Genomic DNA, 24,832 nt, shown 5'->3' on the forward strand with positions numbered 1-24,832 from the left:
CCAGACTGGCAACACTGGGAGCTGCTGCTGTGTTTGGAAGGGGAGTGCAGAGCTGTTGTGACAAATGTCTCAGTGACAGGCCAGCACTGAGGGTCAGGAGTTTTGGCGTGATGGACTCTGCCTCTGTGACCCTGAGCACTGGAGCGTCAAATAGGATAAAATTTAGTGGTGGAACGTGCAGGGAGGCACAGGGGTTGCCCTGCTGTCTGCATCAGGAGCTCAGGTGTGCATGATCACCAGACTGGAGCCTCTCTGCTCTGGAGCCAGGCTGGCAGAGCTGGGGGTGCTCCCCTGGAGAGGAGAAGGCTCCAGTGACACCTCAGAGCCCCTTGCAGGGCCTAAAGGGGCTCCAGGAGAGCTGGAGAGGGACTGGGGACAAGGCATGGAGGGACAGGACCCAGGGAATGGCTTCCCACTGCCAGAGGGCAGGGCTGGATGGGATATTGGGAATTAGGAATTGTTCCCTGTGAGGGTGGGCAGGCCCTGGCACAGGGTGCCCAGAGCAGCTGTGGCTGCCCTGGATCCCTGGCAGTGCCCAAGGCCAGGCTGGATGGGGCTTGGAGCAGCCTGGGACAGTGGGAGGTGTCCTGGACATGGCAGGGGGTGGAACAAGATGGACTTTAAGGTCCCTTCCAACCTAAACCATCCTGGGATTCTCTGATGCTCCAGGATGGGTGGAAAAAGCTGAGCCCAAGAGAGAAGGAGGGCAGTGAGGGGTGTGGAAACATCCATGGGGAAATAAAAGCTAATTTTGTGAGAGGAGACTGAAAGAATTTGCGTTAATCAGCCTTGAAAAAGGCAGGCAGAAAGGGGCTGGGACTTCATTACGATGGAAATTAATCATGGGAGCAAACACTGTAGAGGGGGGATAATTATTTAAGCTAAAGGTTAATATTGGCACAAGAACAAGTGAGCATAAACAGTGAAAAATTGAGTTTTAGATGGAAATTTGAATGATCTGTACCATTCATTATGAGATTTGCCCATGTCAGGGCATTGGAATATGATCTCTTAGGTCCTTTCCAACCCAAAGCATTCCTTAGTTCTGTGATTTTGGAACAGCCTTGGGGTGTGCTGGGGCTTAGCTGTGGGTTCTGTGAAAGCAGGGGACAAGGGACAGCCTTGGGGTAACCCTCAGCCCAGGACACCCCACAACGGTGCTGGGCTCTGCTCCTTGTTATTGCATTTCTGGGTTCCTTGGAGCAGCGCCGAGGCCAGTGTCATCCCCAGGAGGGCACATGAGACCTGTCCCAGCTGCTGAATGCCCTGTCCTGTGTGCTGTGTGCTGTCCCAGCTGCTGAACGCCCTGTCCTGTGTGCTGTGTGCTGTCCCAGCTGCTGAACGCCCTGTCCTGTGTGCTGTCCCAGCTGCTGAACGCCCTGTCCTGTGTGCTGTGTGCTGTCCCAGCTGCTGAACGCCCTGTCCTGTGTGCTGTGTGCTGTCCCAGCTGCTGAACGCCCTGTCCTGTGTGCTGTCCCAGCTGCTGAATGCTGTGTCCTGTGTGCTGTCCCAGCTGCTGAACGCCCTGTCCTGTGTCCTGTGTGCTGTCCCAGCTGCTGAATGCCCTGTCCTGTGTGCTGTCCCAGCTGCTGAACGCCCTGTCCTGTGTGCTGTCCCAGCTGCTGAACGCCCCTGTCCCCCCTGGTGTCCCCACAGGTCTCTGGACAGGAAGCCGCAGCGGCCGCTCCTGGGCAAGTCGCGGACGCTGCCCAGCATCCCGCAGTCGCCGGTGCTGAGCCGGCTGCCCCTGCTCGAGCCCGCGGCCTACAGGGACGAGATGCCGGAGCAGAAGCCCTACAAGAAGCACTCGGCCTCCGAGCACCAGAAAGGCTGCACAGTCCCTTCTGCCGGTGAGTGCACCCACCCCTCTGTGCCTACAGGACCCCGGCAAAGCTTTCCTGCTTCTCCAGGGGCACAAATCCGACTGCAGCCCTCCTGAAGTTTATTCTGCTCTGAAAATAGCACTTCTTGGTGAACTTTTGGGGTTTTTGCCCCTGGTTGAGTCTTTCTTTGAGCTTGATACTTAAACCTCCCCATCCTTCATATTATGCTGGTGAAAAAGAAGAGTTGGTTGTTGGAAGCCACCCAAGGTGGAGAGGTGACGCTCAGAGCCTTCTGCCTGAGGGTGCTGGGGTGAGATACCGCCCTGGGGCCTCCTTGGCCAATGCAGCGGCCCAGGTGCCTCTTTCCTGTGTAACTTCAGGGCACTTGTAGCTGGTCTCCACCAGGAGCGGTGGCAGGAACATCATTGCTGTGCTCTTTCCATAGCCCTGGCACTGGAGATTTGCAAATGCTCCCAGCCTAGTACTGTGTTTTGGCCTTTGGGTCAGCCCTAAGAATTTTTATCATGTTCTTCTACTCTCCTGCTGATCGTGATGAAATACTAATATTGCTGTATTGCTGGGCCAGCTGCTCTGAGCAAGTTTATTGGCAAAGCTGATGATGGCCAAAGCGTTTCAGTGCTTTTGGTGCCAGTAGATTCACGCTGGGACTATAAAAGTGATGGGAAGGGGGATTATTAACACTGAAACAAAGATAAAGCCTGGAAGCCAGGGCTGACACTCCAATGCTGAATAAAATCCTTATAAAACAGCTCCCTTCAAACAGCACCCTTGGATTTTTTTATTTTTATGGGTTTTTTTTAATTATCCCTCTCACAGTCAGATCTCTGTGTTGCTCAGCAGAGCAGCTGTCCAAATCCTGGATTATTTTTGATGCTTTGCAGGCTGCATTTCATTTCCTGGTGCTGCTAATTCTCCCAAAAGTTGTGCACAGAGCAGATCTTTGCACATCGCTGAGCCCGTCCTGCCACTCTTGTCATGACAGAGCTCCCGAGTGTCCTGCAGCACCTGAGCCACTGCTTCCATGTGTGGGACCTGTGGGTTTTCCTTCAGCCCATCAAATTGTTAGAGTGGGTCTTGGAATGAGAGGAAACCTGTGGGAAAGCTGTGTAGCCTCCACCAAGAAGGACATGGCATCCAGAGCTCCCTTGCACACCTGCAGTCCCCATTTGCTCTGTCGGTGCTTCCAGGGAGCTGTGCTGGAGCTGGAGGAAGGGCGTGGGAGGCTGGTGTAAGACTGTGGGGTGATGTTGCCGTGTGGGTCAGACCCACTGCAAACACTTCAGCATCTGCTGCAGACACCTGCTGTCCTGGGAGTGCAGACAGGCTCGTGCTCCATGGCACAGCTGTCCTGGAGCAAACCCCGTGCACACCCTCCCTGCACAGCAGGAGTCACGGAAACTCTGAGTGCATGTAAGAAGTGTCTAAGATCTTACTTTGCTCATGGCTGGAAGGGGCCAGGGATGCCAAGAGGAGAAGGAGTAGGATAACCCTTGGAGATTGGAGGGCTCCCTCCACAGCCAGAGCAGTGGATGAATGAGTGTGTTGTTTTCAGTCCAGATTCTCCCACGTTGTTTTCCTGGCTCAATTAGGAACTGCTAATTATTTACTTTTAAAGGCTGTCAGGATGATGTCCCGGAGGAGAAAAAGAAGAGATACCACTGCTGGCAGGGTGGGACATTTGGACAGCACAAAGGGAATGGAGCAGCATGTGGTGCTGCAGGTGGACAAGCCCTGGGATGCTGACCAGCAATGCAGGATTCCCATAAGGATTTATGAATAAGAGCTGAACTGCTGGATATCAGGATCGAGCGAAGTTGAAACAGGTTGCCCAGAAAGCTGTGGCTGCCCTTGGATCCCTGAAGAGTCCAAGGCCAGGTTGGACAGGGCTTGGAGCAGCCTGGGATAGTGGGAGGTGTCTTTGCCCATTGCAGGGTCTGGAATGAGATGAGCTTTAAGGTCCTTTCCAACCCAGACCATTTCATTATTCTTGGATAAGGTCTTTTCCCTAACAAAGTGGTGAATTTGCTGTGAGCAGGTACCACCACTCCCCATTCAAGGTGGGGGGACACAGGACCAAAACCAGCTCAGGAAGAGGCTTATGCACAGGGACATGGCTAGAGCAGGGCTGTCCTTGGGAGAGATGATGAGCTCATCTTCAGGGAGGATTCACGGCTCTGGCGAGGAACTGCACTCTGCTCGCTGCTGTTTTGGGGGCCATGAGCAGAGGAATCACCAAGCAAGATGGAAGAAGTGATTGTGTCTGGCATGGATGGGATGTGACATCCTCATCTGACCACTGGGACGTGTTCCTCAACCTTTTCCTTTGTGTCCTATGATTCCAGTGTGGCAGCACTGGAGGAGGGATGTGCCCTGGTACTTGACAGGGGGTCACAGGAGGTTGTCTTGCTGTGGCACTACAGCTCCTCTGCAGGTCCTTGTGAGGACACCAACGTGCCTGGTGGGGAGCTGGGACCCTGAAGATGGGCAGAAGAGCTGAGCCTGTGGCTGCTGAGCCTCCCAGAGCCCTTCTTTCCCTTTGAAACAAACTTCCACCTCATTCCATGAGCTCAGGAACTGGCTGGGCTGGTCAGCAGGTCTGGGTTTCCTGATGGTCTGGTTTTGTTTTTCCCCTGCAGGACACCTATAACAGTACTGTGGTCAGCTGGGACAGGCTATGAGCTCTTCCTCTCCTTCCTATATCCTTCAACTCCTTGCCTGGAGCAGCTCCAGGATTAACCCCAAATTCTTATGGCTCCAAACCCTAGAGAGGGGAAGACAAGCACAAATGAGGCTTGATTGAACAGGGGACAGTGCCTGCTTTGTCCAAGCCATTATCCCTTGGGTGTCACACTGCAGTCTGCCAGGAGGTCTCACACGTGCTGGTGGCACAGAGCAATGAACTGCCTGTTGCTTCTCATCCCTTGTTCCTCTGTGAAGATTTAGGAGTGGGACTGAGGAAAAGCCCTCCTTTGCTCTCTCACCTCTTCCTTCTACATCAGGCAGGGGCTTCTTCTCAGCCTTTGACCACTGCAGCCCTCAGCTGCAGCCTGCACAGAAACTCCCTGCATGGTTTACATGCCTGGTCCCTTGCAGTTCCCTCCTCTTGCACCTGGAAGGAGCAGACCACTCTGGAGTACTTCCCTGCCTCCACTCTCCCTTGCCTGTCAGGCAGCATGCAGAGCTCTTTAGGAGCTGGCTCCATGCCCTGCTGTGGGTCTGGGAAGAAGTTAACTCGTAGCATGGTTGGGGTGAGTTTATTGGGAATTGTGCCCATGGGAGGAAAATAAAGAAGCCACAAAGAAGCAGCTGGATTTGAGCTTAGACCAGGACCCTGGAATTAATTTTTCTTCTACTTGTAGAGGATGTACTGGAGAGGCATGGGTCTCTGTCCTTGCTGTCCCCTCCATCTTTTGATGTGTGTTCTCCCCAACACCTCAAATTCAGAAAGAAAAAAGGGTTTGCAGGAATTGTTATTGTCAAGCCCAAGGAGAGATGGTCAGAAGATCTTCCAGAGGTGCTGATGTTGAGGGTACAGTTCTGAGGGCAGAGGGGTGAGCAGCTCCAAGACACAAGAGCATGAGGATTGTTGGCCTCCAGTCTGTGGGCTTGCTTCTGTTCCTGACATTTCCTCTCCAGGTTGGATGGGACCCTGAGCAACCTGATCTAGTGAGTGACATCCCTGCCTATGGCAGGGGTTGGAATGAGATGAGCTTTTATTTCCCTTCCAGTCCAAACCAGTCTGTCATTCTCTGACTTGATCTTCCCCTTCTGACTGTTCTGGGCTTGGTCATTGATTTACTTGTTTGGTAGCAATCAGGACAAACTCCTTCAGCAGGTAGAAAAGCATTTTGGGGTAGACAAGGTCCTGTGGTGGCTCCCTGTGTGCAGGGAGGAAGGACCCAGTTTGGTGAGGATCACCCCTTGGGCAGGCCGGGCAGCAGGTGCCTCTGGTCCAGCTCCTGCCGTAGAATGCAGCTCCTGTAGATGAGAGATGAGACCAAAAGCCACAAAATCCTTGGGGAACTGGGGTCAGTGAGAGCAGATGTGGCCCAGCTGCTCTGGAGGATTTGAAACCCAACTCCTTATCCTTGGGTGAGGTGCCCTGTACGGAGGAGGGTGCAGCGGGTGAATCCTTCATTCAGCACATGGCCTTGGCCCTCCCTTGCTCAGGGCAGCAGAGCAGTGGGGGCTGTGTCTGCGTGAGCTGTGCGGCTGGGACGGGACAGTCTCGAGGACACAGGATGGCACAGGCACTGGCTGGGCCATCTCAGGTGAGCACAGGGGCAGGTTCCTCCTTTCATGTGCGATTTCCCTGCGTGTCCCCTGTGTCTCCTGTGTCAGTGTTCCCTGCTGCGCTCCCAGAGCGATGCTATCTCACAATGGCAGTCTGGATCTGCCTCCGATTGACGTGTTTGTGCATGGAATAATCACAGCTTTCAAACAGCAGTTCCTGTGTTGTGTGAGGTGACATTTGGAGAGGAGCAGCAGCAGCTTATTAAATTGAAACTAGGGGAGGAAAAATCTACATGATGCTCGGAGTGCTGTGCTCTTTCATGGAATGGCTTGGGTTTGAGTTGGAAGGGACCTTCAAGATCATCTTGTTCCTACCCCCTGTCCTGAGCAGAGACACCTCCCACTATCCCAGGCTGCTCCAAGCCCCATCCAGCCTGGCCTTGGACACTTCCAGGGATCCAGGGGCAGCCACAGCTGCTCTGGGCACCCTGTGCCAGGGCCTCCCCACCCTCACAAGGAACAATTCCATCCTAATGTCCAATCTAATCCTGCCCTCTGGCAGTGTGTGTAGGTGGTTCCTCTTCTGGTGTTTTGTAGTCCAGCCTGTGTCTCACCATATTCCATGTAAACCCCACAGCCTTGCTGGGTAAACTGGACTGCACTGCTCAACTGGGGCTTAGGGCCATATCTGCTTTAAAGCCCAGAAGTGTTTTGCTCCTCAGCCCTGGTGTAGTGGGATCATGGTCGTTTGTGCTTGAAGGTGCTGGGTTTTTCAGAAATGAGAGACGAAGGATGTTGCCTTGGTAAGAGGCTGCAGGAGGGGGAGAGCCCCTGGAGGCAGTCCTGTGAGATGCCCTTTTGGGCTAATAATTGAGAAGGCTTCAAGACTGAGGCTTTTATTGATTGTTTGTCATGTCTTGAGCAGTGATTTTGGCTGAGGGGAGGAGGCAGGGCAAGCTCCAGATGTAAAGAGGAGATTGGCAACAAAAAGCAGGCAACAATCTGAGCTGAAGGGAAAAGAGCAGCAGTGATATTCTGGAAACATCTCCTGTTGCTTTGTTGTTTTTTCCCTTTTGTTGCAATGAAGTGTGGCCAGTCCTGACCTGGGATCACCAGCCCTGCATGGTGCCAACTGTGCTGTACCACTGTCACCACTGTGGCAGTGTTAGTGATGTTTGTCCCTGGGGCTCTCAGCCCTGCACTGCTGCATCCTGTTGCTGCTGGCGATGGGCAGGTGGAGAAGGGAGGTCTGGCTTCTGTCCTTCATGGGGCCGTTGATTTGCTCCTGGCTGTGCCATAAAGGGTTTTGGGTTTTTTTTCTGCAGGAGGAGATGTCAGTAAATTCTTTTGTAGTTTGTAACACTTGTGGTGCCTTATTTTACCCATTCACAAAGCAAGACTTCAGGGCCAGGTTGGACAAGGCTTGGAGCAACCTGATGAAGTGGAAGGTGTCCTTGCCCATGGCAGGGGGTTGGAACGAGATGAGCTTTAATCTTCCTTCCGACAAAAAGTATTCTGTGATTCTAACTGTATTTGGCTGATTCCTGCCAGGAAACGGTGGGGACTGTGGATAGCTGGGTGGGCAGGTTGAGTGCAGGGGCTGTTCCCTGGGACAGGGAGTACATGGGGATTTGTGGGAGGGACCTGCCATCTGAGTAAGTTCCCAGTGTCTGTACCCCATGGGATGGGGTGGGATGGATGTGGGATGGCCAGAGGGGGTCCAGGGATACCAACTGGGCATCCCCAGAGCTGGCTCGAGTCGGACATGTCTGGGTCATGCTCTGATGGGAGCACATCACCTTCTCCTCGGCAGGGGAGGCCTGGAGGCTGGAGGATGACTGCTCGGAGCCCCCCAGGGCCCCCCAGCTGGGCACGGCTGTGGAGGACGCCCCGTTCAGCTACTTCCGCACCCGCTCCTTCTACATGAGGAAGAGCCTGTCCGTGGACAACCACCTGGGCTCCCTGAGCTACGCCGTGCACCCGGCCGAGAGCAAGGCTGAGCGCGTCAGGACCAAGCTGCGGCGGCAGTTCGTGAGTATCGGCCCCTGGCCGCCCACGCTCACACGCACGCGGCTTCCCAAAAACACTGACATCTTGGAGAGCTATTTCTGTGCCCAACACTAGTAAAACAACAGAAAGAGAGGCTGCTCCAGAGTGGTGGAGCAGATGGTGGTGGCAGCTCGGCTTTGCCCAGCCTGTGACAGAGCCCCTCTCCTGGGGGTCCTGTCCCCTCGGCTCCCGAGAAGCTCAGAGTGGCTGCTGCTCAGTTGGGTGAAGTGTGGGACAAGGGTCTGGACTCTAGGCACTGCTGTCCAAAGCACGGAACAAGGCTGAAAGGAGGAAATGAGTTTTCCTGTCTTCAGACTCGTGTCTGTGAGGAACTGCACCTTCCCAAAGGTTTGTTGGGGGTCAGCAGTGAGGGGCTGGGGCAACAAGGGGCCAGCACCAAGTCCTTGGGGCAGCTCAGAGCTTCCTGGCCCTTGGGAGCTCCTGGTGGCAGGACAGCAGGGATGCGTCAGGGCTGCACTGCAGCTGTGGCAGCCTCTGATCAATGTTTAATGGGCTCTACCTCTTCTGTTTCCCAGAGACACCAAACCTCGGGGTTCAGATGTCCTTCCCCCGCCTCGTTAGTGGCTCGGGGTTGTAATGAGGGCTCAGGTGCCGCAGGGATGAGAAGCACTCCGTGTTGATTGGCAATGGCTGAGAGAGCCAGTACAATGGGAACAGAGCAGGCAATGGGCTGTGGCTGCACAGCTCACCCACCCCAAGCTGTGCACAGGCTTCCTCTGCACCAGAAGAAGGGCTGGTCCCTCTGGGGTCACGTGCACTGGGGGTTTCTGCTGGTGCACCTGGGCAGTATCACAGCTGGGCACTGTGGGTCTGGGGGCTCACCCTCCCTGCTTGTGCCTGCATTGTTGGATGTAGCCACTGTTTCTGCCCCTGTGAGGGCAGCTCTGGTCTCACAGCGTGTTGGGGACAGCAGTGGGGGCTGTGGGTGAGTCTGTGGGAGCTGCTCACAGTCCCAGCACTGCCAGTGAACCTTCTCTGTGGGAACTGCTGCCTTGGGCTCAGGAAGCACTTGAAACCTCAGGGATGGCGATGAGCACAAGCAGGATGGGGCACCTGATGAGCGGCTGAAAGGAGCTGGAGATGTTTAAGATGAGGCGGCCCTGCTGTGGGGTAAGGAATTGTCTGCTTTTTCTGTCTGCCTGGATCTGTGGCTCCAAGCAGTACCCAGGAGGGACAGGAGGATACTGAGATGTTGGGGACCGTTGTCTTCTGGGGATGTTTTTCCACCATCTCTGTGGGACCTGTTCCCCACAGCCTCTGTGCTGCAGTGGAGATGGGCACAAAAGGTGTGGAAGCACTTGGGTTTTAAGCACAGTGTGCTGGACCTGCAGAGAACTGGGTTCTGCCCTTCCTGTGGGGCAGCCCCCGTCCCTCCCTGCTCGGTGCCATGCCAGCACCTCTCTGTGCTGTCTGTGGCCAGTTTGATTTGGCCTTTGACTTACTCAGGTTTTGGGGACCTTTAGCTTTCCTTGGTATACCTACAGAGCTGGCTGTTTGTCAAGGAAGAGAGCAGGTTTTTTGTGGGATGTGGGTTTTTTTTTTTTCCTTGATAAATAATTTCTGGCTTGTTCCAACGTAGAAGTTGTTGCTGTAGACTCAGCCAGGGGCTCTGACCTTGTGATACCTGCTGAGAAAAGCAGACTCATCCTACTTGGAAAGGGCTTCCAGAGGGCTCTTCAGCAGTGGCAGAAAGTGTGGAGGAAGGTGAACTGGCAGCGCTGGGCTGAGGTTTGGGCCAGTACAGGGCCAGCATTCCCAACACAGCCCCAGAGCCAGGTTTGTAAGTTCAAAGCAGAGATCCTGCCAAGCTGGGGAAGTTATTTCCAAGAACAGTTCTGGGCTCTGTGTCCTCCCATGGCTGGGTTAGTTTCCATCTCTGTGCTGGAGGTGTTGCATCTTCCTCTGGGCTCGTGTTCTGCCCTGGCCCAGCGTGACACCGGCTCTGCCCAGCCCTGGCTGGGGAGGAATCGCTGCCAGGTGGGATCTGCTGTCCTCATGCATGGCACAGCACGTACAGGAGGGAGCGTGATTTGCCATATCATAGTGGCTCATCTTTTAGGAAGAAGCTGGATTCATTTTTCTGGGCTGTTGCACTTCCCCAGCCTGTAATGTCAATTTCTGGCTTTGCTCTTTCCGTGCTGACAGTCTGAGCCACCTTTGCTGTGTGATGAGGCTGCTTGGCTTAAAAAAATAGAATTTTGGGAATTGATGTGAGAGGGGAGAGGCTCTTGAGGCTTTGGGTGGGACCCTCCCATGGCAGAGTGGATGGTGACAGGGCAGACCTGCTGCCCATGTGCATCCAGTGCTGTGTGGCCACCTCACATCCATGTGATTAGGTGCTGCCTAACAAAGGCTTTGTGCTGGTCATGGGCACCTGAGCTTGTCCAAGAGAGAATTTGCTATAATTTATGTGAAAATACTGGAATCTGGCTTCCCTGCTCCCCTGGCTATGACATGCTAGATGCTGCCAGAGCTGCTGGAGCATCTTCCAGTGCAGAGGAAGCACCTGCAAATCCAGCGTGGCCCCACAGTCCTGGAGCAGCCGCTCCTCCCGTGCCAGAGGCCAGCACACCTGCCTTCCTCCCAGAGCCCTGGAGAGGGTGGGATTTCTCCAGCCATGTCGCTAGTGACATGTGTCTGCAGTCCCACTCTGCTGTGTGATGGATCTGCATGTACAGATTACTAGAATTTGCATAATTTGAATTTTAAATGCATTCCAATTTTTGTGATTGTCAGAACGAGTTTTCTTTCTAATAAGCCTTTCCTTTTAACTCCTCCAAGGCCTGTAGTGCTGTCAGCATTCCTGCCTTGGAGAAAGGGGAGAGGCTGATTGCTTTTGACATCTGTCTCTCACTCAGATCCCCTGCCTTGTCCCAGTCACTCCAGCTGTGACAGAGACAGCGACCATGGCCAGGCAGGGACCATGCTCTGAGACTTTGGGCATGTTGTTTGGGGTCACTTGGTGACGGCCAGGGGACTGTTTTGGTTTTGTGCCCAGCTGGCTCCTGCGGTGGGCAGCAGGGGCAGGGATGGGACCTTCTGTAGTGTCCCTTGCTGGGGGAGGAGAAGCAAGACATGGCTGAGTTACAGACTGTGCTGATCTCCTTGTCTTCACTGGAAAACTGGTCATTAAAGGCAGAATTAACCCTGTTAAACTCATCATTAACCTTATGGAGCATTAAAAGAGGTCACCAGGGCTGAGTCACTCTCTGTGGTGATTTCTGGGACAGTCAGTGCAGATTGCAGCAGGGCTCTGAGGGAATTGTGCTCTTCCCTTTTGCCCATGGGAATTTCAAGTTCTCTGTATCTAGGCCAGCCGTTCTGGCATTGCCCATTCATTTTGTGGTGTTATGGCACAGACCCTGCTGCGTCTGAAGAGGAGAAGCCAGCAATGCCCGGGGTCCCACATACTGACCCAACTTGGTTTGAGGTCTCTACCCTGACCCCTCTGCTGCTCTGAAATGATGTGCTGCTCTCTGAGCATTGCAGAGGAGTCACCCATTTTCTGTTGTGGCGGTGGAGGAGAGCAACCCTTGGCATTGCCATGGCATTCCTGGTGCTGCCCCAGCTGCCTGGACTCTTCTGCTTCCTGTAGTTCCTGCAGGTTTCAAGTAGGTGACTAAAGGTTGTATTGCTTTCCTGCCTATGCACTAATTAATTTTACTCTGTACTCTCATACACTAATTTATTTTTTAATTATTATTATTTGTGTATGGTATTTTTCCAGGCAGTGATTCTGATATGAAATGTCTGTGCCCTGCAGGAAACACTTAGACTCTGTTTGTCTTGGGAGGTCTAGAGATGAGTTGAGCAGAGGAAATCCCTGCCTGACAAAGCAATGATGACAAAGTGAATTGGGATAGCAGAGCCTGGGAAGGGAGGCAGCGAGGGGAGGAACTCACTGTGTGGCAGAGACCTGGTCACATCTGGTGCTCACTGGAGTCACTGACAGTGCCTGGGCTGGCACCAGCTGACAGGTACCTGTCCAGGTTTTCCTATTCCAATGACTAGATCAACCCAGAAATGCCTCCTGTCCCTGCTGGTCACTGCAGTGCTGTTGAGGAGTGCAGAAACTGCCTTACCCCAGAGCAGAATCGGTCCTTGGGATGTGATTATCGTGGTCTGGGTTTTGGGTGCCAGGTGAGCTGGAGACAAGGCAGGACCTTGGTAGAACCCATCTGTGCCTTGTCACAATGGTTTGGTCTCGTTCCTAAGTGTGCAGGGACCTCCCCAAGTCTGCTAGGTGCAGCCTGCTGTCTCCTGTGTGCAGAGCTGGAGGCTCTGGGGTGATGCTTATGGTGACAGTGAGGTTATGGTCACCCTGCCATGATCCCTCTGGTCCGGTGAAATCCCGCTCTCTCCATGCTGGTGGTGCCTCTCTCCTTGCTGTATTTGATTGGGTTTTGTTCTGACACTGTTATCCATGCGCTCCCATACCTGATTTCAGAAGGGATCAGCAAGCAGACAGAAGATTCCTGTCTGTGTCTGTAGTTCAGTGTGATAAAAATAAATACATATATAAAAATAGAATAATAGAATCCTGGGGTAGTTTGGTTTGGAAGGAACCCTAAGAACTATCTCATCCCAACCCGTGCCACGGGCAGGGACACCTTCCACTACCTCAGGCTGATCCAAGCCCTGGCCTTGGACACTTCCAGGGATCCAGGGGCAGCTACAGCTTCTCTGGGTTGAAAAAATGACCATGTGAGAACAGGTCAGCTGTGCTTGATGAGGAGGTGGAGCAGAGCAATGAGAGTCATCCTGGAGCTCCACACAGACTGCCTCAGCTCCCAGAGCAGAGTGGCAGTCTGCCTGAGGAAGGTAATTGCAAAGGCAGGTGATGTTTGAGCTCTGTGCATCACTCTGTGCCCAGCCCTTCCTACCCAAGTTGCTCAGTTGCCGACTGTTGTTCACTGAGTGCTCAACAGAAAAACCCAAACCTGATAAATAACGTGTTGCTGGAGCCAGAGAGCGACTCATTCCCTGGAGAGCAGTCCCTGGGAGCTGGGAAGAGGCTCCCTGTGAATCACCCCACTTTGCAAATTAGTGTGGGAGTGAACAGGCACAGCAAAGCTCAAAACCCAAACGTACCCGGCTCATTTCTCTAGTGAACGTGGTTTTATTTACAACAGCAGCCTGTGATGTCCCAGCTGGTGCTTTGTGGTGCCTGCAGGAAAGCAGGGATGGCTCGGGAAGAGCACAGCATGCTGTGGGACTGCTCTCAGCATTCCCACACAAAGGGAGATGTCTCCTGTGGGAGGAATTAGGAAGCAGAGGAGCAGTTTGTGGGGAATGCTACAGGTCATGCTGGTAGAGAGTGGGTTCCGATGGGTTGGGGACAGTGTGAGACATCCCACTTTGTCAAAGCCAGGCTGGGACCAGGCAGCTGTGACAGTCAGAATGAGCTGGGGTGGGTGAGGCCTCTCCTGTTTGTTGTGAGAGAGGTGGGCCCAGTGCTGGGAAGGTTTAAGGCACAGGAATCTAAAATTAACACACAGAAGATGTGGGATCCTGAGCTTGAAACTGGAAGGGGTTTGTTGCTGAGGACCAGACTTTGGGTTTGATTTCAGTGCTGTCATTGCAGGGTGGGTGCTAGTGAGCTTGAAACTGGAAGGGCTTTGTTGCTGAGGACCAGACTTTGGGTTTGATTTCAGTGCTGTCATTGCAGGGTGGGTGCTAGTGAGACTGACGTGTCATTTTCCAAGAAGATATGCAGGTTGGTTTTGGTCCTAACCTGGGTGTTTCTGTCAAGTTTTTATCTTCTTTTTGCCAGGATTGGGATTAGATGTGTGAAATGGTACATTTCATTGTGTGAAATGGTACGTTTCATATATTTCTTGTTGGGACTCAGATGTTTATTAGTTCCTATCTATGTCACAATCTCACAACCCTGAGTTCTACAGCACTTCACTCTAACAAACTAAAAATGGAGCCCCATCTCTCTCTCTACAAGGCCTTTTGAAGATAAATTGTCCAATTAAGAAATGACACCTCAATTATTTTTACTTTTAACCCAATAACCAACCACCCATGGCCTGCAATGTGGACTTGTTATCCAATTACACAAAACCACCCAAACCCATGGAGAAGAAGGTAAAGAAAAAAGACCAGCCTCTGCCCTAAAACCTCCATCTTGCTTACTATATATTACTATATTCTAAAGCCTTTAACTCTGAGTTTCCCACCCTGTGATATCACACACTTCTATTCAAACTCCACACCCACAGTCCCAGTTCTGTCATTCCATTTTGGAAGCCTTCTCCACGGCCTCAGGTCAATGCAGTGTTCTCCTGGGGGTCAGTGCCTGGCAGCACAGAAAGGCTGAAATTCTCAGCAGCCAGGGGTCCAACACTCTGGAGATCATCTGGTCCAACTCCCTGGCTCGAGCAGTTATTTGGGAAGGGCTCTTTAAATCCACCCTACTGAGGTCCTAAGGCAAGTCCAGTTTTTCCATGGATTTCCATTAACTTTGAAGCTGAAGGAGCAACATCCTTAAGGATGTCAGGAATCAGCTGGTTAAAGCTTTAAACTCATTTAATCAGATTTTTTGTTTGTTTGCTTTTAAGCTGCATGGAATGAAATCTTTTTGGAATGATATCTCTAATATTCCTTGGGAAAATGATCTCTCTCCTCTGCTGCATCTCCAAACAAGAGCCACTAACTGATCACAGGGTTTTCCTGTAAAATCATCCTGGGGCAGTTGGGATTGTCCTACCTGGAGAAGAGAAGGCTCCAGGGAGACCTCAGAGACTCTTCCAGGGCCTAAATGGGTTCCAAGAGAGCTGGAGAAGGACTTGGGACAAGGAATGGAGGGACAGGACACAGGGAATGGTTCTGTCAAGTTTTTATCTTCTTTTTGCCAGGATTGGGATTAGATGTGTGAAATGGTACATTTCATTGTGTGAAATGGTACGTTTCATATATTTCTTGTTGGGACTCAGATGTTTATTAGTTCCTATCTATGTCACAATCTCACAACCCTGAGTTCTACAGCACTTCACTCTAACAAACTAAAAATGGAGCCCCATCTCTCTCTCTACAAGGCCTTTTGAAGATAAATTGTCCAATTAAGAAATGACACCTCAATTATTTTTACTTTTAACCCAATAACCAACCACCCATGGCCTGCAATGTGGACTTGTTATCCAATTACACAAAACCACCCAAACCCATGGAGAAGAAGGTAAAGAAAAAAGACCAGCCTCTGCCCTAAAACCTCCATCTTGCTTACTATATATTACTATATTCTAAAGCCTTTAACTCTGAGTTTCCCACCCTGTGATATCACACACTTCTATTCAAACTCCACACCCACAGTCCCAGTTCTGTCATTCCATTTTGGAAGCCTTCTCCACGGCCTCAGGTCAATGCAGTGTTCTCCTGGGGGTCAGTGCCTGGCAGCACAGAAAGTCTGAAATTCTCAGCAGCCAGGGTTCCACCACCTTTCCAAATAACTTATGCAAACTCCCACGACATAACCTCTAGATTCAAAATACAACAACCACGGTGAGAAACCACCACACTCTCCCTGCAAACCTGCAGTGTTTGCTCCCTCTGCTGGCTTTGCTCTGGGGAGGAGAGCCTGGATCCACCTGCCAAGGGTGGCGATGCTGTGGAGTGTGGGGCATCCCACAGGCTGGCAGAGAGACAAGCAGCAGCTTCAACAAGTCCCCAGTGAAACATCCTGCACCCAGGCTGGGGCAATCCCAAGCACAAGCAAGGAATGGATCAAGAGAAGTCCTGAGTAGGACTTAGGATGTTGGTGGATGAGGACTGGACCTGCCCTGGCCATGTGCACCCAGAACCCCCAAAGCCTGGGTTGATACCCCAGCGTGGGCAGCAGGAGGGGAGGATTCTGCCCCCTCAGGTGAGACCCCACCTGCAGATCTGCTGGAGTGAGTATAGAGGAGGCAAATAGAGCTCCAAAGGCTGGAGCCCCTCTGCTCTGGAGTCAAGCTGGAAGAGCTGGGGGTGTTCACCTGGAAAAGTGAAGGCTCCAGACAGACCTCAGAGCCCCTTGCAGGGCCTAAAGGGGCTCCAGGAGAGCTGGAGAGGGACTGGGGACAAGGGATGCAGGGACAGGACACAGGGAATGGCTTCCCACTGCCAGAGGGCAGGGCTGGATGGGATATTGGGAAGGAATTGTTCCTTGGCAGGGTGGGCAGGTCCTGGCACAGGGTGCCCAGAGCAGCTGTGGCTGCCCCTGGATCCCTGGAAGTGTCCAAGGCCAGGTTGGATGGGGCTTGGAGCGACCTGGGACAGTGGGAGGTATCCCTGCCCATGGCAGGGGGTGGGATGAGTTTTAACAGACCTTCCAATCCAATACATTCTATGATTCTGTGAAGTTCCCAGTCTCTGATGTGTTACCATTTATATTTCTGTACAAGGAACATCAAATGCTCAGCGAGCAGCAGGACTGAGGAGGAGAGCAGAGTCGTTTGCCAACTTCCAATTTTACTTTGCTTCTACCAGTGAGACTCACCAAAAATGTGCACCGCATCCTTTGGTTTGTGAAGTTTGTGTGAAAAAAGAAAATAACCACAGTGATTTAAAATAACTGAGACACTATTTTGTGAGCTGGAGTATTCCTCCTCCTTGGCAGGACTGGAGTCTTATGTGAAACTCAGAAGATTTTTAGGGTTGGAAACTGCAGGCCTGTCTGGGCTTTTGGCAATGCAGGGTGGGCTGGTGATGCTTTGGGCTGCAGGCAGCAATGGTCCAGCTGTGTGGAAAATCAAATGCTTTTGGCTCCAACCTCCTGAGTATGAGGGCTTGTGCTGGCATGACCCAGATCAGTGTGTGATTGGTATGAGGGGAAGCTTCAGCTTCTCCACCTGCCTTTGGCTCGTTGTCCCCTCCCAACGGGCTGTGATGGTGACAGTGGCCACATGTCTGCTGCCCAGGCCCTTCCTGGCCTTGACATCCAGCAAGAGAGGTCCTGGCTGCTGGGGTTCTTCCTCTTAATCCCAAAGTGCACACTCTGGTGGCTTTTGTCGTTCTGATTTCCCTTTCTTCTGGGATTTGACACAACAATGGCTTTGTGATGGCAGGTCCCTGGATCCAGCCAGGTCATTGCTCAGACGAGATGTACTAAATCCCATCCTCTCCTGCCCCTGGGGCCTCTTGGTCCACCTGCAGTCCTTCCTTTTGTTTCCCTGGGAGATATGTTCCTCTGCTATTCCTCTCGAGCCCATTGCAGTTGTTTCCCAGATTGCAGAAAGGAAATCTAGATGTCATAATGTGTGCCCTTACAGCTCAGACCCACAGTCTGCAGCATTTTGGGTCTCTTGCTGTGAGGGAGGCAGGTGCCCCAGGTTTGTGAGCAAATGGTGCCATCCCCGTGTGCCTTTCCTGCGCAATGGGAGCATGCCAGCAAAGAAAGTGCTTTGCCAGCCTGAGGTTTAAATCCTTCAGAGCACTTTTCCTGCGAGCACATTCCTGCAGGGAGGTGCTTGTGCCTGAGTAAGCCCTCTGGGACAGGACTGTGGCCTCAGAGAGACTCAGGTGGGTTCAGCCGCAGGACTGGGAGCCCCTGAGTGCAGTGGCTGTGTGGAGGTGGCACTTTGTGTGTGCCGGTGCCATCAGCTGCGGCTGCAGAGCCTCTCCAGGTGCAGCCTGCCTGGGATGCTCTGGGTAAATCAGCGGGGGCTGTAAGGCGGTTCTCCCGTGAGGAACCCGAGCTCTGAGCTGCTGGGCAGTGCTGGAGCGTGGCTGCAGTAGCAGCTGAGCGCTGCAAGAGGTCTCTGCAGCACCGCGCTTCGCGCAGCCACCCCGCACATCCTCGGCTGCTCCAGCCTTCCTCTGCTGCTCTGGCTGCAGTGCTGGACCTGCCCCTGCTCTTGCTACAGAGCTCTGAGTTCTCAGCCTCTTCATCAGGGGATTCCAGGCTGCTTTGAGTTGGGATGGACCTTAAAGCTCATCCCATCCCAGCCCCTGCCGTGGCAGGGACACCTTCTGCTATGCCAGGCTGCTCCAAGCCCCATCCAGCCTTGGGCACTGCCAGGGATCCAGGGGCAGCCACAGCTTCTCTGGGCACCCTGTGCCAGGGTCTCCCCACCCTCACAGAGAAGAATTCCTTCCCAATATCCCATTTATCCCTGCCCTCTGGCCATGGGAAGCCATTCCCCTTTGTCCTGTCACTCCAAGTCCTTGTCCAAACCCCTTCTCCATCTCTCTTGTACCTCACAATTTCCCTGTTCCTTATGCCTGGGACTCTGTGGGAAACTCCCAAAGCTCCCCACAGCACTGGGGGGGGTCACATCTGACTGCCCATCATTAGTGAGCATTGCCAGGGCTCCGTGCTGTCCCTGCACATGGAGCCAAGGCTCATCTCTTTGCTGCTGCCCACTCTCCAGGGTGACCTGTGAGTGGTGGGACATGACACTGGTGCTCCTGGGGCGTGCTTGTCCTGCTGCAAGTCCCAGCACCTCATGCAGGATTTGCTGCTTGCTGGGTGTTGCTGATCTCAGCTAGGGCAGGAGGGACTTTGGATGTTGTTACAGACCAGAACTTGATGGGAACGTAGCTTTTTGTGGCACACAGACACAGACCTGTCCCTCCTGCCCCGCAGCTCCTGTGGGGTTCACAGTGACAGAGCTGACGTTCAGTTGTTCCCTGGCAGTGGGCTGTGGCAGGACAGTGCTACCCTGCTCCATGGGACATTGGCATGTGCAGGGCAGACCTGACAGAGCCACTGGCAGTGCCATGTGTCTCCTTTCCCCCCTTTGTTGCACGGTGCCCACCCTGGCACGTGGGAACCCGTGGGCACCGTGAGTTGGGGCACAGACTGGAGCTGGTTCAGCTCCTTGGGGAATGCTGACAGTGGAAGGTTTGGTAGGGACTGGGGATGGAGAGAACTCTGCCATCCCAGGGTCCCTGGCAGGCCCCCACAGCTTCTCTCCCTCTCCAAGAGGAGCCTGACACTTCCCCTGGAGCACAGCAGGGGTTGGGGAAGGAGCTGGCAGCGATCTCAAAGGGGACTGGAGGCTGGAGATTAGGTGGAGCATTTCCGGTGGGAACAGGCTGGTGTCTGGGGTCGGGTGTCACCTCCCTGTGACTGCAGCAGCAGCCTTGTTGCAGTTGGGAAGGATGGAAAAAGAAAGGCTCCTGAAACCTAAGAGCTGTTTTGCTATTTACTGTGGTTCTGGTTTTACTCCAAGAATAGAAACAAAGACGGTGGATTTGCATCACCAGGAGCAATTTGAGGAGGGAGGAGGAAGTGATGGGACCTCACTAGTGACAGGAATGTGCTGGCAAGAAGAGGGCCCGGTGACAGGGAGGCGGTTTGACCTGGGGGTTCCTATTAGCATTTTGTTCATCTCACTTGTGTTTTATTTTTTAATGGTGAGCTGGTGAGCTTCAGCAGCTGAGCCCTGTCTCTGTAAGGGAGCACTTGCAGAGGCAGAGGGTGCCCAGGCTGCTGCACAGAGAAAGGTGCCTTTGGAGGTGCCCCACTTGCATAATCAGGTCTTGATCTCCTGGAAAGAAAAGGAGATTTATCTCTCTCTGCATTGACTATTTACATGTCACATGTAAAGCTGGTTTTCCTCCTTCCTTCTGCTGCAGTCACATCTCCAGTCTGAGCCCAGCCCCACCAGAGGGCTGAGAACAGCCACAATGGGGTGGTAGAGGGGTTTCTGTGAGACCCTCAGACCTTCACCCTGGGGGAGGGAGGGCTGGGATGAGGAGGGATGGGGATGGATGCTTTGTCTGTGGAGCTCTTGACACTCATTTAAAGGCAGGGGGTGTGTTTGTTGCTGGCCTGCTGAACCTGTCCTTGCTGAAGCCTCCAGGCAGCCCAGGAGGAGGGGGCCTGGCTGGCGCCCAGGAGCACCTGGCAGGGGAACAGAAAGGCTGAATGATATTTTTGCAGGAGAGAATTTCCCTGTTTCTTTGGCTGTTATAGAGGTGACTTTCCAAGGTAGAGAGGAGCTTTTCTGAGATCTTGGAAAGACCCTAGTTTCACCTTGGGGTGTTGGGGTCTTGACACTCTTGTCCAGGCTCCTGTTACCCCCTGGGTAGAGACGGGGGAAGCTGATTGCTGGAGCAGACTGGGGATGGAGCTTCGTGTCAGGAAGCTCCAAGGGACATTGATAGGTCCCTGCTGGGCCTGGGCCCTGGTTCAGCCCCTGCTGCCTTCCCCTCTGGCAGGAACTGGTGCACAGGGAGGAGAAGCCACATGCTGGGCTGTGGAACCTGAGCTGGGAGGGTGCTCATGCCCACTCTAGTTGGGGTTTGTGCTGCTTCCCCTCTGGAGGGGCTCATGCTCTTTCAGTAATTTGCCTCTGCATCCTTGTGGGTGGGTTCCTCTTTCAGGTGTGAAAGTCAGCAGCAAACCCAGCCCATAGCTCTGCTGATCATCCAGGTTTTGTCCAGATGACCATTCACTGGTCCATGTGGCCACCAGGTACCTCTGGTGACATTTGTGACATTGGCTCTGCAGCAGTGTGTTGTACAGTGGGTGGTAGGATGGAGCACTGGCTGCCCCAAAAGTAGGGAAAACAGAGTCCTAGGGCCTGGTGCTGGCCTGGGACTGCAGCCCTTTGCTTGTCGTGAAAAGGCACCAGGTCCTTTGCCCTGGGACTGAGCTTTGTGGTGCTCCAAAAGGAACACAGACAGCAGTTTTCTGAGAGCCTTTCTGTTGTTGAGCCCACAGAAAGGATTTGGGCAGGAAGCAGGAGGTGTGCCTGGAGAGTTCCAGTGGGCTTTAGGTGAATCCAGCCTTTCCCCCAGAGCTCTGGCTTGTCCTGTGTGCTTTTACCAGGAGCCTCAGGGTTACGTTTTGTTCATCTCACTTCTGGAGAGCACTGAAGAGGCTGCCCAGAGAATTTGTGGAGTCTCCCTCGCTGGGGTATTCAAAACCCACCTGGGTTCAAAACCCATCCTGTGTCCAGGATGACCTCTGGGATGACCCTGCTTGAGCAGGGAACTGGGACCAGATGACCCCTCCAGTGGTCTTTCCAACCTGAACTATTCTGTCTGTGACAATACTGGTGGTCTGATCCAGCTTTCCCAACCTTTCTTCATGGAGCCTGTGAGAAGGCACCTTCTCAGGAAGGTACAGCCCTTCTGCCATCCTTATCTTTGTCCTGAGATTGCATCGCCAGCAGAGAGCCTTTGGATGAGACCCTGCATTGCCTGGTATATCAGCAAAGCTGCTTTGGCATCTGGGAAGTCAAGTGGGAAAGCTGCAAATCTTCAGCTTGAGTGTTGCTGTGGGTGAATTAATAACAGGAGCACCCCTGGACATGGCCTGCTCTGAGTCCTACAGATCACCTGGAGCTGGAGCAGCTGAACATGGTGTGACCAGAGCTCTGTCAGCTGGGCACATTCTCCTTGAGGTGTCAAACAGACTGAACAATCTGGGTTGAATTCCTGGCACATTCAGAGATCGGGGTGTTTTCCTTACCTGCTCTGGCATCCACAGATGGTATCACTGAGCTCTGCGGTTGTGGTGCCTGAGCTCCTTCTGGGGGGTGTCTGTCCTCCCTCGGGGTGGCTGTTTGTCCAGCCAGGGTCCTGCTCCTGGCTGCCTGTTGTTGCTCACAGTGGTGGCTGGGAGTGCTGAGCTGCACCATCTGTCTGTTGGAGCTGGATTTTCATGGGAACCCATGGGAACTGCGGTGTGGGGAAATGGATCTGCCCCAGCACACGTGCCCAGGATATGGATGGACCTGGTCACTCTCAGGGAACTCCTTCCAGCTTTACCAGGGTGAGCCTACTCCCACCAGGGCTGCAGTGCTTGAGACAGCAGCAGACACAGCTTCCTCTGGGGTCAGGCTTTGTCCTGCGTGGTGGGAGCTGTGATGGGAGCATTCCGGGCCTCTGCCGGGCAGTGCTTGGCATGCAGAGTCCCTCTGCTGCTTTTCCATCCCAGCCACAGCAGGGTTTGGTTCACTGTCCTTGTTTACTGTGTGTGGGTCTAACCAAAGCCCAGCTGCTTCCCTTGGAGAGTGTTGGGGAAGCCATGAGAGCCACCAAATGTGCTGAAAGTCTTTACTGAAGAAATCAATGCCCTTGCTGAGGAAAGGCAGCTTTTTGATCCTGACAAGGAAATAGATGACGAAGTTGCTGTCACAGAGTTGTGGTGGAAAATATCCTGCATTTGGAGACCTCTTTCAAACAGTGACAAGCCACCTTTTTTCTGTGCAGGCCTCCTTGGCCGCAGAAAGGCATTTAGATCAGCAGCAAAGGCAAATCTTGGTCCAGGGATGTAAAGGGTTTTACTTTTCAGGCTCTTTTTCCATAGGGTAGATCTTTATTTAGTTTTGGTTTTGTTTAGCAGTTCCCATCACGCACAGACTCGCACCCTCACACCCTTGGACATGCCTCCTTTCTCCAGGACCATCTCGTGCTCCCACAGGCATCACTCCCCCTTCCCAAAAAGTTATTGTTCCTAGAAAACAGAGCAGCTCTGCTGGAATGTTAATTGGGGGAAGTGAATAACCAGGGCTCCCCTCTGCCTAACCTTCCCCAGCCCCCTCTTAACGAGCAAATTGCATTTATTTAGCCATTGAAGGTCCTGTCTCTCCTCCCCTGGGCAGACTGAAGTGTCCATTGTGCAGCACTGCCTTGGGATTTGCTGCCATTTGTTCAAGGAATGTTTTTTCAAAGAAAGGCAATTTTTAAGGAGGATGGGGGGTACAACACCCTTTTCTCTCTTGCTGCAGGGACAGATGAGTTGCAGTGGGCAGAGGTGGGCACAGGAGTGGCTTTGTCATTGGTGCTGTTCCCAAGGTCACTCAGGCTTCATGCCTGGGAGGGAATGTGTTTCCCTGTCTTTCCATGTTGAGGCCGTGGAGGAGGCAGGGATTGTGAAATCCAGCCGTGTCTGTAGTGGGAAGCAGATGGATCATGTGTGGGTGCTCAGGGTGCTGCTTCCTGCCAGCTGTGGGGCCTGGGCCCCATCCCACCTCCTGCCAGCCCAGTCACCGTGGCACTGCAGGGCTGGGACCGAGCCTGTGCCCATGGGGAGAGGTTTTCCCAGCGAGGATGCAGTTTGAGACCATCTCTGAAAAGTCACCAACCCATCCCAGGGGACTGAGGGTTCATGTCCGTGTTTCTCAGTGGTGAGTGCTCTATTGGGTGCAGCTCTGAGAGCCACAGGCTGTGGTTTGTGGCAGAGGGGACAGTTCCCACAGATGTGCACAGCTGCCTGGGGAGCCCCAGCTGTGGGCTGGGCTGGGGGCAGCCGCCCCTCGTGGGAGCCCAGACAGCCCATGGTGTAAAGGCTGCAGGCCAGGTATGCCTGCAGGCTTGCAGGTGTGTTTATCCATGAAAGCATTAATATTTTTGTTTTCCTGCTCACTGGGCTTTGGTTCACCAGGTGAACCATTGGAGGGGTTTTAGAATCCCAGGATGGTTTGGGTTGAAATCTCAACTCATTCCACCCCCTGCCATGGCAGGGACACCTTCCACTGTCCCAGGCTGCTCCAAACCCTGCCCAGCCTGGCCTTGGACACTGCCAGGGTTCCAGGGGCAGCCACAGCTGCACAGCTGCTCTGGGCACCCTGTGCCAGGGCCTGCCCACCCTGACAGGGAACAATTCCTTCCCAATATCCCATCCAGCCCTGCCCTCTGGCAGTGGGAAGCTGTTCCTCCTTGTGCTGTCCCTCCAGGCCCTCATCCAAAGCCCTTCTCCAGCCTTCCTGTAGGCCCCTTTTAAGGGGCTCTGAGGGCTCCTCTTGGTGGTGACTGTAGGGATGTGGATGCCCTTGGATCCCCAGCTCGTGCTGCTTGTGTCACAGCTGTCCCAGATGTCACAGCCCAGCTGGGCTTGGGCTCAGGACTTACCACATGTGGAGCAAGTGCTTTGCTGAGATGAAATTGTGAAATTTTAGTTACGGATGGGATTGGCTGGTGGGGCATCTCTAGTGCTGTTTATTTTGACACTGAATTTGTCACATGGGATGTTTGCACAGGTAATTCCAGTCCCACAGCAGGCTCCAGTGGTACCCTGCAGATGTGGGGCTTGCTGGGAGGGTTATGGCAAAGAGGGGGGTCCTGGCATTGTCATGAGGTGCTTCTGCCCAGAGGACCAAGGCTGATGAGCTGTAGAATCAGCCTTGGAGGCTCCAGATTGGTACTGGAGGGGAGAGGCTATTCCTGTCTGATTCTTTTCATTGTAGGGAACTAGCCTTTTTTTCTTAGGTACAGGGATTTTTATTGTGTCAGCACTGTGCATTCAGTGTTGTTTGGTGGTCCCAGGATTGACATGGGAAGCTGATGTAATGTTTGGAGGGAGCTTTGTCTTGTGGTCCTGTGGTGGAGATGGAGGGGAGGCAAGGGGGTGTCAGGAGTGGGCTGGCCCTGGAGGTGGGCTGGAGAGAAGGAGAGCACCAGGAATGGGTCTCTGGGGGTCTGGAAAGCTCAAATATCCCCAGAGAAATATCAAATATTGTGAGGGAGGCTGCAGAAGGGGATACAGAGAGTTTGCAAGTTCAAGGACCTAGGTGAACCCCCTGGAACACCTCTCTCCCTCCATGTGCAAACCTGTTTGGGGATCATGGAATGATAAAGATTGAAAAAACCCTCCAAGATATTGAGTCCAGCTGTTAACCCAGCACCACTGTGTTCACCACTAACCCATGTCCCCATGTGTCACATCCACAGATTTTTTAAATTCTCCCAGGGATGGTGACTCCTCCACTGCCCTGGGCAGCCTGAGCCAGTGCCTGACCACTCTC

At 53.3% G+C, this 24,832-nt stretch overlaps 1 protein-coding gene across 4 annotated transcripts in view; it reads left to right on the top strand.

The window, feature by feature from the left end:
- LOC121350895 (ankyrin repeat and fibronectin type-III domain-containing protein 1-like) overlaps positions 1–24,832 on the top strand; it is a 240,033-nt gene that overhangs the window by 71,280 nt on the left and 143,921 nt on the right. For all 4 annotated transcript variants that reach the window (XM_041462667.1, XM_041462666.1, XM_041462665.1 and 1 more), the window contains 2 exons: positions 1,657–1,850; positions 7,891–8,108. In XM_041462667.1, the coding sequence (XP_041318601.1) occupies positions 1,778–1,850; positions 7,891–8,108 (291 nt within the window). In that variant the 5' untranslated portion in view covers positions 1,657–1,777. The remainder of the gene's footprint in view (positions 1–1,656; positions 1,851–7,890; positions 8,109–24,832) is intronic.

The sequence above is a fragment of the Pyrgilauda ruficollis genome, unplaced genomic scaffold (genome assembly GCF_017590135.1).
Source record: "Pyrgilauda ruficollis isolate IOZ18807 unplaced genomic scaffold, ASM1759013v1 scaffold16, whole genome shotgun sequence".
Taxonomy (NCBI): Eukaryota; Metazoa; Chordata; class Aves; order Passeriformes; family Passeridae; genus Pyrgilauda; species Pyrgilauda ruficollis.